The 15,929-nt window shown below is 39.3% G+C and overlaps 1 protein-coding gene across 5 annotated transcripts in view; it reads left to right on the top strand.

Annotated features, from left to right (window-relative positions):
* Positions 1-14,795, top strand: part of POLR3G (RNA polymerase III subunit G) — a 36,032-nt gene extending 21,237 nt beyond the window's left edge. For 4 of the 5 annotated variants that reach the window (XM_044445826.1, XM_044445824.1, XM_044445825.1 and 1 more), the window contains 6 exons: positions 3,146-3,275; positions 4,680-4,751; positions 5,552-5,602; positions 6,687-6,754; positions 8,920-9,048; positions 11,100-14,795. In XM_044445826.1, the coding sequence (XP_044301761.1) occupies positions 3,146-3,275; positions 4,680-4,751; positions 5,552-5,602; positions 6,687-6,754; positions 8,920-9,048; positions 11,100-11,186 (537 nt within the window). In that variant the 3' untranslated portion in view covers positions 11,187-14,795. The remainder of the gene's footprint in view (positions 1-3,145; positions 3,276-4,679; positions 4,752-5,551; positions 5,603-6,686; positions 6,755-8,919; positions 9,049-11,099) is intronic. The other variant, XM_044445828.1, reaches the window with a different exon arrangement.
* Positions 14,796-15,929: the final 1,134 nt, after the last annotated feature.

Below are 15,929 nucleotides of genomic sequence, written 5' to 3' on the forward strand. Positions count from 1 at the left end.
TGTTTAATTCATTTTAACCATGTTATTTTATACTCATTCATGGTGTAGCCAATTTATTTATTTTAGGATTGGTGGGGTTTTAATGTTTGGATGGTGGAGGACAGGAAGGCCTGGAGGAATGTTGTCCATTGGGTCGCAATGGGTCGGACACAACTTCGCGACTAACAACAACAACAGAACCACCCAGAGAGCCCTCTGGGCTATTGGGGTGGTATATAAATGCAATAAAATAAATAAATAAATATTTGATGCTGGAGGATTTACTTCCCTAATTGTTTCATTTTTTCACTCATTTCACTCAACCAGCTTGCCGTTGGGCTTCTGCTATTAAAAAAAGAGCAAGGTCTTCGCTGCTGTGCTTTGACAATGATGAAATGTGTCATAGCTCTTTCTGTGCTTTAGCCTCTGGGTGCACCTGTCACTGCTCAAGAAACACCTTCTACTGATTTACATGTATACAGAGAGAAAGGAAGAGGAGAATTTCTAAAAACAGAGACCTAAAATGTAAAATTTAATTTGCAATTAAAGGAGTAGCAAACTATGGCTCTGATCCAGTTTGTATTTATTTGGTAGTGAATCTTTCTTCCAAATAAATGTGTGTCTTTGTGCTGCTGCAACACAGCAGTCCAAATCATACTTTCGTATTCTTTAAAGCAATATATTTTACTTTCTAAGCACAGTTACAATCAAGTTGCTAATACCTTTGTGTTGGGAGCAGGATTGCTTCTTCTCTCCATATCATTGCCCTGATCTGAGTTCCATTGTTTATTCAGCAGGGGTATGCAGACTGTCAGAAAACTGGTGGTTGGACCCCAGAACCATTCTTTGTGTATGAGCCTGGAAGGAAAAGAAAGACTAGGCTTCTTAACAAGTTTGCAGCTCAGGAGGAAATCTCTTTCACAGTCAGCTTCCACAGAGATATAACCTGCATAGGAAAGAGAGAATTATGAGATACAGCCTGCATACAACAGAAAGAATTCATCTCTGTACTACTACATTACCTTACAAAGTTTATAGTTCCTTTCAAATGTCACAGCAAACAACTTGTGCAGCTTCTATAGTGTGCAGATTTTTGCCTGAACCTACCAGTCAGATAGCATGTGGGTCCCAGGGCAACGCAGTCCCTGTGCTCTTGCTCTCACCATGCTTCTCAGCAGCCCCAGGAGCAAAATCTCCTTTCTTACTTGGCTGTTCCTTACGGACCTCAACAGCTTCATCTGAACTGGTCCACTGAGGTTTCAAAGCGGGTTCTCTCTCTTCCACCTCCCAAGCATACCTCCATCTTAGCAATGTTTCCTAGTCATTCCAGCCCCCAAAGGAATTTTTATTAAATCATAATATATATTTTTGCCATAATTCACCCCTTCTTCCTTCATGCATTTACCTGCTTTCTCTCTGTTTCTAAAGAAAATGGAGATGGTCACAACAGCCAGTAGGAATAATGTGAGTGGTGGCATATGTTGCTAGGGAACTGAGGGTAGTAGAGAGCTCCTGTGGCCACTCCTTTCATGGGACTCTATGGTATTTCCATATCAACAGTGGTAAAAAGGAAAACCCAGATGGGGACAACTAGAGAAGCTGTGGTGAAGCATGGAAACTTTAGAACATACCATTGATTATCTCCATGGTTTCAGGAAACCAGAAATGACATGACAAGGATATGAGGGGAGGGGGCAACTCTTGCACCATGCAAACTGTTCAGATGGATTTGCCCATTTCTGAGAGGGAAGAGCAGAGTTGGCCAGATGACTTGGTGATTTGAGGTTATCTAGTGAAGATTCTCAGGCAAAATGAGAACTAACCTGCCTTGGTAAAGGACGTTCAGAACTGGCGGAGGAGCAGATTGGGAGGGAGTTCCTTGACCTGTCAGGAGACAGCAGGCAAAATAAGTGGACCAGTTATGAATTGTCCAATGTTCCTGCTGCCTTACCCTCAAGCAGCAGGAGCTGTCCTGAGAGTAGAGTCAGAAGCTTTACTGAAAAGGAGGGAAGGGATGCTTCAGTTTTGATTCAACCCTTAACATGGCCAGATACTTCTCCCACACTTTGAATTAAACTGTTTTATAACCTGTTAAGCTCTAATAAAAGTATCTGCTGGAGAGAAAAGAGGGAGGGAGAGACCTGCTCATGACAAGGGGTAAGAAATCACCATGGCTTCTCATGTGCAGATGTGGCCAATATGATGTAGTCAGTGCTGGCCATCTGTAAGCAGAATGGAAACCACTGATAGATCAACTCCTGGTGCATCCAACACAACCCAAAATCTGTTCTAGACAGTGGAAAGGCTGTCTGGACCATTTTTGGTAGGTGTGAGTAACAGAGCAAGGGAAACTTTTGTTGCACAAGTCAAACTCTACTTGTGTGCTGTTAGGTTTAATCCGATGTAGTTAATTTCAAAGTAATTCTATCCCAGGTCATTTTGAGCAAAGTTTGAGTAGACAAAGACGCCTTCTCTTAAATGGTTAATTTTATAACCATTAGGATCTTAGATAATACTAAGGTGTTGTAAGTTCTGTGTGAAATTGTCTACCTTTTGCAAAGTGACTGTCCCTTTTGCAGAATTGGATGTTACTTATTTACTGGATTTCTAGCCTCCCTCATAAGCTACATGGTTATGCGGGGGGAATCAGTAGTCAAATTGTTGTTAGTTTTAGATCCCATTTACTGTTTAAGGCTATGTTTTTAAATACTCTTTTCATACTCCTTTTTCATATAAACCTTCGGAATTAAGTCACTATACCCTTGGCAGCTATCTTATTATATTGAGAGCGGATCTTCTGTTCCTACCTTCGGACTAGGCAAAAGAGCTGGCTGTTGGACAGTAGTAATACAAATTCCCAGTAATTAGCTTTCCCACTTGCTCTGTAGAAAACTTTCCCAGGGTTGTGTCCTGTAGATGTCTTGAACCATAGCCCCGTAATTCCTAACCATTGGCCATGTTAATTGGGATTGATGGGAATGGTAGTCCAAAATATCCGAAGGGCACCACTGTGGAGGAGATTGTGCTAAAAGTGGGCTTGCTCTAGTTCTTATGTGAAAGGGAGGGCAGGATGGAATTTTGCCTTTTTCTTTTCCACTGTGTCATTAATTGTAAATTGAATTTACTCCAATGTATTTAACCCAGTTTATGTGTCTGATTTTCATAGACAACAGATTTCAAACCAATACCACTGAAAACAGGAGAGGGTGAAGATTATTGTTTGGCTTTAAAACAAGAACTTAGAAATGCCATGAGAAAGACACCTTATTTTATGTCCAAAAATGAGGACAATCAAGGTTAGTTTGGCATATCATTTTATTCTATGAATGACACATGAATTATTTTGCCATTATACAATGATTTAAGTACTATGTTGTACAGGCACAATAATCGGTTACTTAAAAACTTGGTTCTTTGATGGGCCTAGAAGTTACAATGTTTACCCTTTAAATTCAGATTTGTGGAAGGAGATTATAAATGTAGCAATATGAAAGTGATGATTAATTCATTGTTTGCTTTCTGTTTTCTAAGCATTTCATTATAGTTATAGGAAAGCATATTTAGCACAACAGAAAACATTTGGATTAAAATTGGAGGTTCTTTATTTATAAAAGTTGATACGCTTTTTGACCCCTTAGTTGAGGTGACCATTTATTAACAGGGAGGATCAGTTGATAATGGGAGCTAGTAACTGGACAAGGTATCCCAAAGGAGCAGTTTACTTAGATGGTTCAGTGTAACCCCATCCTCATCCTCTTCAAGCGAAGAAGGTAGTTTGAATGTGAGCATCAATTCTAAATACAAAGGACTTGAGTGCATTTTCTTTCTTGGAGAATCGGTGCAGGACTAACTGTTAGGCTGCCTGCTACCGCAATCTATTCACTCTGCTTGCTTGTATCATTTGCTTTTGTTACAAAAATATTACTGGACCCCAAAGCAAGTCCAAAGCAAACAAACCCTGCAACACCTCTCAAGGTCTTCCCTCTGCTTGAGGAAGAGAGGAGTGTATAACACATACTTTCTCAAAAAATCTCTGGAGCAAAGAACAACCATCTTCCTTGCAATTGCAGGATAATCTGCAATTCACAGTTAATCTTACCTTCCAGGGTTTGAGTCTCTCCATTTCCCAGTCAGCTAGAGTTCTGGGATGGCAACCTTTCAACTGCAGTACAGGTTCTGCTGAGAACACCCCTACTTTTGCATTTGGGATGCTTTTGCTATGCGTATACTATGTGAGTGTGGGAGGTTCTGCACACATCCTCCTTTGTCCAAGAGGTATAGGAGGTGGATGCACTCAATCTGGTAACTTTTCCAAGGTACGCCACCTTCCTTTTGTTAGTGTGGGAAATCACCCTCCATAGTGAGCAACCTGTGGAGAAAAAAAGTGAATGCTTGATATAAGAGAACGTGTAGGAAAATTTACTGTTTTGCCTTCTACTTTACACTTTTGAACCTCCTTATTCTGTTTGTTACCTGTTCATAATCTAGAAAAGAAAAAAACACTGATGTGATCACTTGCATAAAATAATTGCTTTGCCAAAAAGCCTTGTATCAAATGCACAAGCATTTGCCATCAATAAAATGAAGTTTATCCTTCTGATAAACTTTTTGCATCATGCTTAAATGAAGCTTTTGATTCATAATTGGCTTTGCTTGAATCTATGGTCAGTGAATCCAACAATTCTACATTTTGTCTCCAGGTTTTGTACCTGTTGAAAGGTACAGCAAAAAGTACTTGCAGAGAAATGGTGATAAGCAAGAATGGACTCCAGGTAAGATAAGTTAATTCCAGGTCCTCTGCAAAATGCTGAGTTCTTTTTTTTTTCTTTTTCTATTTAGATGTAAAGCTCATTGGGGTGGGGGGCAGTATTAGGTAGTTCTCCCTTTGAGCACCATTTAAAATGTTGTTGAGTAGATATACATTTGCCTAACTTAATTCAGGTCAATCACTTATACAGTTACTGATGATACTTTTATAAAATTATCTTTATGGATAAGATCCCCAACCAGACAAACTTATTCAGAGCTGCTAAATTCAGTCCCAGATGTCACATCTTTCCAGAGAAAGAAATTCTTGGAAGTCCAGCGGGTCACACTTTTTTTGAAAAGCTGGGGAATTGTGATTCTGGTCTGTGATTTGTTGACTCTCTCCTCAAAGTCATAATGGGTGTGATTCTAAAATCTAAATGATTTAGGTCATAATCAACATCTTGTATGATGCCCAAACAAGTCTGTGTCACTCTCTCCTTATTGCCTTACAAGAGGCTGCTCAGAATCATGCCAGCGCACAAATCATCATACCGTGTGTACATAGCCATAATTAGTACTGTAAGGAAATATGATGGCCAATTCTGGCATTCCTGCAGCCATCACTGACAGCAGATGTGGGTGGGCCTCCCATCTTAACTGAATGATTCTGCTTTAGGGTCCATTGCCTTCAGCAAGACTTTTTGTGTGCTTAGATTGTTTGCTCAGGGCTGTTTGAAGAATACACTGACCATAATGCCTTTGGATATAGTTTCATTAAAAGTATTTCTATCAAAAAAATAAAAATTTAATGTATTTTTGCAAGACTGGAGAAGATTACCAAAGGAGCTCAAACCAAAGAAAAGGATTAAAAAAGGTAATGTCCATATTAAGCAGCATTTAATACCTGTATATTGAGATTCAGGATGTTTTGTCATGGGTTTGCTCTTCTAGGGTTTTTTAATTGTTCATTTATTTGAATGTTTTCAAACAGGATGATAAAATTTTGAATAGAAGTGAAAAGAGGAACATTTTAAAAGCTAAATTGCTTTTAAGGTTCCTTTTAAATTCTAGCATTTTAAAAGTTTGGAAATCATTGTGTAATTGATCAGTAATTCTGAAATAATATATTTATTATTACCTTGAGGAAAAACCAACCAACTAAAAAGAACTGTAAGCTTTTATAGCATTTTGTTCTATTTTGCTTTTAAATATGTTACATTATTAAAACACATGCATCATTTCTAGGTTTTATTCAATGAATCTGCTAGAACAAAAGCAGATACAGGTTTTTCCCATGAGTATTCCAGATAATGGTTTGGTTATTAGTATGCCAAACTCTTCCTGCTTCACTGGCTTCCACATAAGATATTCTGTTGCTTACATAATGGCTGGGTTCAGACAACACAATAGGCCATGATTATTGTTGTTGTTGTTTACCATTGTTGGTCTTACATGTTGTCTGAACTCAGAGATGATATTTCATCATGATGAATTTAGCCTTAGAAACCTCAAAAAGAAACAATGGATTGTTCTATGGTGTCTCTGCAACACCATAGCCTGTCATATTGTACAAACCAATGATTGTGATTTCCATGGTCCTTGTATGCAGTTACTGGAAAGAGTGTCAACTGCAGAATCTGCTCCAGTCATCAAGCCTGAGGAAGAGGCAAGTGATACAGGCAGGGAGCAATGCACCTTCAGATTGAATTTCAGGTGCAGTGGCTTGATGGAACAGATGCCATCAGCAAGAGTACTAAGCAGGGAGAATGAAAACCACAATAATGTAGAAACCACCTGATCATCTGTCAGGTAGATCATGGTAACACGCCTCCCCCACAAAGTATGAAAGGGATGCAGGGTTGCTTGTCATGTCGCATGAACCCAGCTAATGCACTTAGAACATACTATCTTTGCCTGGATTCTGGAGAGTACAGGGTAAGAAGTTCTTGCTTTGGCAGGTGGAAAACCAAATAAGGCAAAAACTGCAACATCCAAAACTAATGTGGACATACTGAAAAAGATAGAGGTAAGGCCTGCTCTATACAGTGCATTTCCTCCTATTTATCTTTCATTTCAGCTGTGCTCTTTGTTGGGAATTGTCAGCAGAGGTTTAAAAGAAGTGGTGGCTGGGTTGGGGGAATGACAGAAGGATTTGAGGGATATATGTAGTGATTCAGGGTGCTTTCACTTAGCTGAAAGATGCTGTTTGGCTTGTTTGGTACTTTTCTTGAAGGTTATGTTAGGGTACATGGCAGAATAGTTATCAAAATGGCATGAACAATACAATACAATAATTATTTGGTCCTTGACCAGCAAACATGAACAAATACTGTGCATCTGGGTGGTATTGTTAAACCAGAGGTGAAGCATGTGTGGCCTTCTGGATGTAGGGGGACTACAAGGCAGGAGATCAGTTGATGTGGCAATGTACTGTTCATCTTAAACAGTAGTTGGGAAAGAAAAGAAAAGAGATGAAGAAAAGCCACTTGGGGGAAAGAGGGAAAGAAAAGAACGAGGATAGTGTGGAAGTGACAGTGTGGTGTGGTAGTTATAGAGTGTTGCCCCAGGACTTGAGATCTGGATTTCATTGTTGATTTGGCCCTGAAGTTCACCAGGTTACTTTGGGCCAGTAACTGATAGAGATGTGTGAGGAATCCATTTGCGGGGAGGGAATTTGTTGTATTCCCTGCACTCAGCTCCCCAGATTCCAGTCAGCTTTGATGCAGCCATGAGTCCAAGTCCCTGGTGAGCACAGTCAGCATTTGTGTGGCGCTCGCAGGGAATTAAGCCTCATACAGCTGTTGCGGAAGCAGTGCCCCACTCTTGCATCACATGCAGCAGCATCTGTTTGTGATGAACAGGGCCAAACACAAAAGGGTGTCTACAAAAACTAGAAGGATGAATTCTGCTAAGTTTTGACACTCACTCTTCACACACTCACTCTTGCCTAACCTACCTGTAACATATTTGTGGTGCAGATAAAATGGAGAAGAGAACAACCATGTAAGCAAGCTTGAGAAAAAATAGTGGGACATAAACGCAATGTAGTAATAATGATCAGCAGCATCTTTCACTGCACAGATTAGAGTCACCCCCCTAGAAGTCGAGGGGCTCCTCAGGGCATTGGACATTACAAAGGCGCCAGGCCCTGACGGGTTACACCCGAGAGTACTTAGAGAGTTGGCAGGGGTTCTCTCACACCCGCCGGCCTCCATTTATGAGGCCTCATGGAGAACGGGTGACGTTCCAGAGGACTGGAGGGTGGCATCAGTGGTCCCAGTTTTCAAAAAGGGAAGTAGAAGGGACATGGGGAATTACAGACCTGTTAGCCTTATGTCCATTGTAGGAAAAACAATGGAAAGGCTCATAATAGAGAGAGATCTAGCCATGCCAGATAGGGAAGGGAGGCTGGCAGCCACACAACATGGCTTCCGCAAAAACAGGTCCTGCCAGACAAACCTTGTGGAATTCTATGACAAGGTTTTGAGGTGGCTAGATGGAGGGGATGCAGTGGATGTGGTTTACCTGGATTTCAGCAAGGCCTTTGACAAAGTGCCCCATGATATCCTGGTGGAGAAACTGAAGAATTTTGGGATACACAAAAGCACTGTTCGGTGGATTAGGGCATGGTTGACTGACTGAAAGCAAAGGGTAACCATTAGTGGGAAATCGTCGGGATGGCGGCCAGTGACAAGTGGGTTCCCCCAGGGCTCTGTCCTAGGGCCGATCCTGTTTAATCTTTTCATAAATGACATGGAAAAAGGGAAAGTGGTATTACTACCACTCTATACAACTCTGGTATGCCCACAACTGGAGTATTGTGCTCAGTTTTGGGCCCCTCATTACAGAAAGGTTATAGCCAGGTTAGAATCAGTGCAGCGTAGGGCCACAAGGTTGGTGACCTGTTACTAAGGGATGTTGAGAAGTGATATCACAAATCATTTCCTAATAGGAAAACCACTGGCATTTTATTTTATATGGTCGTATCAAATGAAATGTCAGCCCTGTTTAAGGATAGTACCTGGCAGCCTACAACAAATTTCTTTGGGTGCAATTCTGTGCCTCTTTAGGCAGAAAAAAGTGGTGCAGCTTTCAGCATTCCCCACCCAACTTCATTTCTAGAGCAAAACCACAAGGAAGGTCTCAGTTGGAAGTTCAAATGATGTGGCAATATTTTGCTAATTTTTCAAGGAGCTGGAAAAGAAAGGAGATGGGGAAAACTCAGATGAGGAGGAAAAGGGAAAAGAAACTAGCAAGGATAAAGAGGAAGAAGAAGAAGGAGATGAGGCAGAAGAATATAATGAAGAGGAACATGAAGAGGTATTGTCTTCTTACAGAATATTTTTGAGACATGTTAGGGCAAGTAGTAATAACCTCAACTGCTATCATACATGGTTGGGACAAGTAGAGTAAATGCAGTGTATGCTAGGTGTTTCTGCAAACATTCCTTCAGGTTGTGTAAATCAAATGTAGAACCCTATAAACCAGTAAAAGGTTGATTTTTAAAATGTGCCTTTTCACTTTTTATATTTTATATTGCATTGACAATATTCAGAAGTGACACAGTACAGGTTAAAAGTGCTTGAAGTGTGTCATATTTAAAAGTGTCATGTTTGAAAATGCTGCATGGTTGTAGCCCTGAGTTCAAATTGCTTTGAACTCAGTGCAAGTGACTATGATGGGAAGTATATTTTGGATTAAGGAAGGGGTGATGTCTAACCAAAAAATGCTAGAGTTGTGTTGACATTAATGATGAAGAACCTTTCTTAGATCTCTTAGAAGTTACAAAATGTTACTGGAGAATGGTAGTTTTAATAGAGCACAGAATCTTTTAGTCAGTAATAGTTAATAGCACAGTTTTTTATATTTAGTTTGCATCCATGTTTTTGGAGAAACTATTCTTAACATTTAAACACATAGTGCTGATTGAGGGTTTCTCAATCAGAGGGTTTCTTCAACTATTTTAGTTAACAAAATAGTTAACCAAAAGAACATGTGATACCCTACTTAAAACATTGCTTTTCAAATGCAAAGATATGTATTTGCCCCAGGTTGAAAAATGTAGCATTGTTATATGTTGAGATGCCACAGAGGTACAGGAATGAAATTAGTATCTTGCCTTTTCTCCATTAAATTTACCCACCAGGAGAAAAATAAAATAGTAACTCCTTAATTATGGACATAGACTTCCTGCAGAATGCAAAAGAAGGACAACTTCCTCTCATGTACATTCAGAATTTTCTCTGGAAGGTTGGACAGTAGTCCAGAGAAAAAGGGGAGAGGGCCGCAGTGGGAAAGCGAGATGGGGAAGTGCCATTGCATGTGTAAGACTGATGTTTCTAATCACTATTTAAATGCAAGGCAGCAATTACAAAAATGTCCCCTACCTTTCACCTCAAACTTGGTTGAGAGTGAGAAAGACAGTTGCTCTTAGCGTGCATTCCTAAGGCCACCTGACTGGGACTCAGCAGCAGGAGGAAGTCGTCTCAGAATGCGGGCCTGTTCCAGACATTGAGATGAGAGAAGCAGAGGTGCTTATCTCAAGGCCAGACCCTCCTAGGTGCTCAGACAGCCTCTGAGAATATACAGGATGAACCGGTATCAAGGGGAGACTTGGAACAGGGGGATTTCTCAGAGACAAACAAAGCGGTTATTGACTTGACCCCATAACATCAGCTGCTCATTTCCTAAAGACCCTTCCTGAAAAACTGGGCCCCAAACATACTCATAAGGAGAGTTTCTAGAAGTAAATACTAGAATTTACTAAATACTAAAATTTACTAAATTTACTAAATACTAAATACTATTGGGTTCAGTGAATTGCTTTGTGCATTTTTGGAGGTTCATTCTGGTGTTTGTGCTCCTGGAAATGCTCAATAAAGAACATTTTGCAAGAAAGCTCTGTGGCTTTGAATGTGCAAAGGGAAGTAACCTAGCGCATGACACACTTGGAAGAGGGCAGTGTATATTAAGTACAGTCTTCCACGACCACTGCTGATTCTTCATTGGGAAAGTAGGCTTTATATAGATTTCCCATGGGTATGTATGGATCAATATGAATTTGACTACTTACTTTCTTGCAGTTGGATTGCCACTTACGTACAGGGTCTGCCAGAAGTGCCAGCTTGTTTTCTGCTTGCTTTTGTGCCACAATAAAAATACTGGGCACCTTCAAACATCAAGTATGATGTATGTACATCAAGTAGTAACAGTGTCCATTTCATTTCCTGGTTGTAGCACAAAGGGAGGAAAAGCCAAAGGGAGGTGAATACCTCTGCAAGGCACTGCAGACTGTGTGTTTCTGTTTATGTGCTCATGTGTCTTTCTCAATAGCAATTTACAGTACTCTGAACTAAAACATTTTCCTTTAGGAAAATGACTACATTGCTTCGTATTTTGAAGATGGAGATGACTACGGAGCTGACAGTGATGATAACATGGATGAAGCAACTTACTGAAATTATCATCATTTCATGGTTCAGAAAATAAAAGCTGAAGAGTGCACACTTCTGTTACCTCAAATTATGACCAAGTATCATCTGAGTAGATTAACAAAGATGATTCAGCCTCATCTTGCTGTTACTTGAGTATAAGATAATCTCAGATTCAAAATGTCTTGAGAGTTCAGCCTTTATTGATGGAATAGAAAATTATAGTGGCGGCTTATGGAGGAGCTCAGATGTTCCCTCTGTACCACGCTTTTCCTTCCTTGAATGAATTTACAGCAGTGTTAAGTGAGCAGTGTTAAGTGCGCCTCGATGGAACATAGGCCTAACCAAATTACTCTGCATTGCTTAGGGAATTAGCTTTTGGAGAGAAATGGTTGCTGTAATGTTTACAATTTACCCTTCATAAGATAAAGCATTTACTGAAAATCTGATGAAGGCTATGATAGAGCTGAGCAGCCTCCAAGCCTCCCCAATGGGCTTAAGTCTGCCCCATCCCTTGCATATCAATTAGACTTTGGAAAAAAACATTGCAGCAGAGCCTGTCTGGAACTATTTCCAAGTTAAATTGCTACGGGGGGATTTTTTCGAGGAAGGCTGTAGCAGGAGAAAAACCCTGGGAGGAGTCATGTGAAGTGTTCCAAATCAGCAGCTTCTTTGTCAAGAACTGTTGTGCTTTTAAAATTTGTATTTCATTTTTCATTGTTTGTCCTCAGATCTTGGCCGATAAACAGTTTTGGTCAAACACTGTTTAAAACTGGAGCCTAGTAAACTGAATTGTCTGTTGAGTTACCAGACTTTAGATCTGAACTCTACTTGCAGCAGTTCTGTCCAAGAATGAGTCTTATAATGCTTTGGGGAACTTTCCAGCCCAACACTTACCAAGTCTATGTGGAAATGGAGGAGTCATGATGCAGCAGCCTAGATGCCATCTAGAACAGGGGTCCTCAAATTTTTTGAATAGGGGGTCAGTTGAAAGGCTGCAGTGACCGTCGTAGGCCAGTGAGGTGGGTGTTCCTGGAGGTGCGGGCTGGTGAGTTTGAGGACCCATGATCTAGAAGGTGTAGCCCCTTTTGCATTTAATGGTCCTGGCTTGCACTTGGTGATTCTGAGACCTCAGTGAAACAGATAAAGCCCAAAGGATTTTAACTCAAAACCAACACTTCACCTTTTGCTTAAAGGGTTATAAGGAGCTTCTAGAAATATTGTTTTAAAAATAACAAGTGCCCCCAGTTCTCCAAATGATGAGAGAGAAATCACCTGTTTTCCATTTGAATGGTATAAAACATTTTGAACCTATTCTAAATTTCATCAGTTCATACAATCATATCTTTGAATCAGGCTATTTAAAAACAATTACTTGCAAATAATCCAGCTCTTGCAAAGATTTTGAGTGGTACATTCTGATGGCCAGAGACCTGTTGTGCAGAGCCAAGGCATGAATTTTGCAGACTGGAGATTTATTTATTTTTAAAGCTTTTATCAACCATAAACTCCTTTTTATGAGGAGTTTGGTTCCTTGTGAGAGAGGAGGCCTGGTATTTAAAATACTCTTTGAATGCTCTACTAAGTTATTCAGTCTTGCTTTCTTCTGAGTAGACATTCAGAAGCCCTTCCCTGCTTTCTTCTGAGCAGGCTTAAAATAGTAGTAATCATGTGTAGCCCTGAAGTTTTTAGAATTTTTTGGTGCTTTCTTTTCACTAAGGAAAGGTGCCAGATAGAAAAGTTCACTTTCTCCTTTAATGTTTGATTCCTGTTTAGAACTTGGCCTGTATCATTAAACAGAATAGTAGCATTCACAGCTTGGTGCATGAGAGCTTAAAATGTAACATTATTCTTTGCCCTGATGATCTTTAATTGTTCATCTCAGCATTCAGGTTATCTGTTCTGACTTTCATTTATAGTGGCCTTGATTAATGCCATTGATTAAAACTTTTGGCAGTTTGAATAGCTCTTCAGTTAATTGATCAAAATCTGAATTGTTACTATATCTCATATATGAGTGGATTAGCAATTCCAGTAGTGCCTGGATATTATTACCTATGCGACAGTCCTTATTTCCAGAGACATATCTGAAATGATCACGCTTAATATGAATAAATTGATTGAAATCTCTCAGGATTTAGATAAGGGACAACTTTAAAGCTGAATTTATGGGGTAAGGGAATACACTCAAGATGAGTACTATATCTCAGATTGTTTATCGTATGTATGGCATTCCTTTTTCCATACTGGCAAATATTTTTTAAAAAAATCAATGCTTGGATGTGAATTTGGAGAAGATTCCTTTCTGTTGTATTAATCTTTAAAAAGGATGCAATTTCAATTTAAGAAGTGGGTTTGGATTCCTGAATCTCTCATTATACCATTGGGCTTATTTGTTTACTGGTACTGAACTGTGATCTTTTCCATTTAAATTTTCTGCCTTGGTCAGTTTTGGAATTTTTTGTCTGGACCATTTCTGTAAATCAATGGTATTAGATTCTAGGTATTTTAGAAAAGATGGGCTTCCCTTTGCAGTTACAGTTGTTGAAGGTGTGTGGCACATAGTTACATCAGTTCAGTTTTATTCTATTTTCTCATGCTAAATTGACACAGTCAGGGCCACCAGCTTTCAAAATTGATAAGCAAATGATTTTGTGCCAGACGTGGATGGATAAAGCGATTGCTACCTTGGATCAACTGTCAGTATGCCAGTGAGTTTTGTCATTCTCTGGTTTGTAGGTTGAGTATATTTTGCCAGCTATGACTGAGCAGCAATACTTGCAACCATTTTATTACCTAGGTTTGACACTCTTGCTTTTACAGCTTCAGCTTCTCTCTCACTGGTGGAACCATTTATGAACCCTATCAGACAAATAGACCTACAATCCATGTCTATAAATATTTATTATTAGGAAATAAATAGAATATACAAACTCTTAAGCAGGAATGGAATAATGAACTAGGTTGTTTCACATTGTGTAATCAGTGGCCTTGGCATCTGTAATTGATGCGGCTATGAATCTCAGGTTGCATCTAATTCAGCAAAAACTTATTTCATATTTGTTGGATATTGCATTTTCTCTTTACTAAGTGTTTTCTCTAAGTCAGCAAATTGTCAGAGGTATAATGCAGCTAATGCTTCTTCTGAGTGTCTATTTTGGCAATGCCTAGTAGTTGCCCTTTCTTTGGAAAGAGGTAACTACATGGCTACATTTTGTATTAAAAGACTCCTTAATATCTACTGCTGTATATGCTCTTTTAAATAATATAGCTGCTTACTGGTAGTTAAGCCTAATCAGCACACAGTTCTCTACACCCTTCTGACAGTACAAGACTGATTACAACATTGAAACAATACGCGCTTATCTCCTATAATGTAATGGACTAAAGACCTTACCGTGTTTTCAGCATTTGAATGGATGGTATATAGATGCCAGCTACAGATGGATACTTATTTAGATATCTGGTCTGCTTTTGTTGAAGATTATGTAGAGATCTGGAAAGTTTTATTTTCATATATATGAAAGTGAAATGGATATATGCACTGAAATACATTTATTGGAAAATATGTAGCCATATTGTCTTTTATTCGCCTTTTCTTTTGTCAAAATCTTACAATAAAAGTAAGTTACAACAGCTGACTCTCCATCCATGGACTGTGTCCTCCCAAGATCTTTTTGATTTTGCAGTCTGACCATGTCTCTGGAAAAGAATTGTACAGTGTCTTTGTACTGGAACACTTTAAGTCAGGGGTCAGCAACCCGTGGCTCCAGAGTCGCATGTGGCTCTTTCATCCCTCTGCTGCGGCTCCCTGTCACTCAAAATATGCGTCACAACCACCAATGTGCGACACCTGCCTGCACGCGATTTATTGAGCTTTTCAACCCTCGGTAGGCCAACCATGGATAAATCCAAGAAAAGAAAATTTTCAGAAGAAAACAGAACGTTTAATGGTACATGGGCAGATTCATTTGCTTTCACTGCTGATGAGACTGGTTTACCAGTATGCTTAATATGTGGTGAGAAATTGGCAAACAACAAAAAGTTGAATGTTGCAAGACATTTCCAGTTAAACACACAGCCTTTGCTGAAAAATATCTGGATGGAGATGAGAGAAAAAAAGCCATTTATGAACTTACGCAGAAGGTTGATCAGAGCAAAAATCATAATTTAAGTTCGGCTTTTTATTTCATAAATATGAGGACTCAAATAGACATTCAATATTTTATTTGAAAGTAACCTTCAACCCAGCATCTTTTTTCAGAGTTCAAAATGTTTTTGTTGCACAAATAAAAATTTGTTTTCTCTGTAGCAGTTCATTGATTTCATAAATGCAACACACTATAGTTTATGTAAACATAAAGGTAAAAATGGTATCTGCAGTGTTATCTTCTATTTAGATGTCAAAAAGGTTTTGTGGCTCCTGGTGTTTTCTTTTCTGTGAGAAACAGATCCACATGGCTCTTTCAGTGTTTAAGGTTGCCGACCCCTGCTTTAAGTAAACACTTTCTCTACCAAAAGTAAAATGATCTTGTCCTCTAGACTTGAGTTTAATGTAGAAATAACTCCCAGCGATAAACCATTAGGAAAGCATATACAGTATGGTAAACTCTCTCTCAATGTTCTTGAGTTATCAGTGTAATGTCTGTTTTTAATTTTTATTTGAAGATATGGATGCTACCAGATAGAAGCCTTAAGATAACCAACATTACTTTGCCGCAAGCTAAAAGCACAATTGTGACTGGCCATTTCAGGGATTATAATAATGCT

This window comes from Varanus komodoensis, unplaced genomic scaffold (assembly GCF_004798865.1).
Source record: "Varanus komodoensis strain SLA01 unplaced genomic scaffold, ASM479886v1 scaffold5, whole genome shotgun sequence".
NCBI classification, from domain to species: Eukaryota; Metazoa; Chordata; class Lepidosauria; order Squamata; family Varanidae; genus Varanus; species Varanus komodoensis.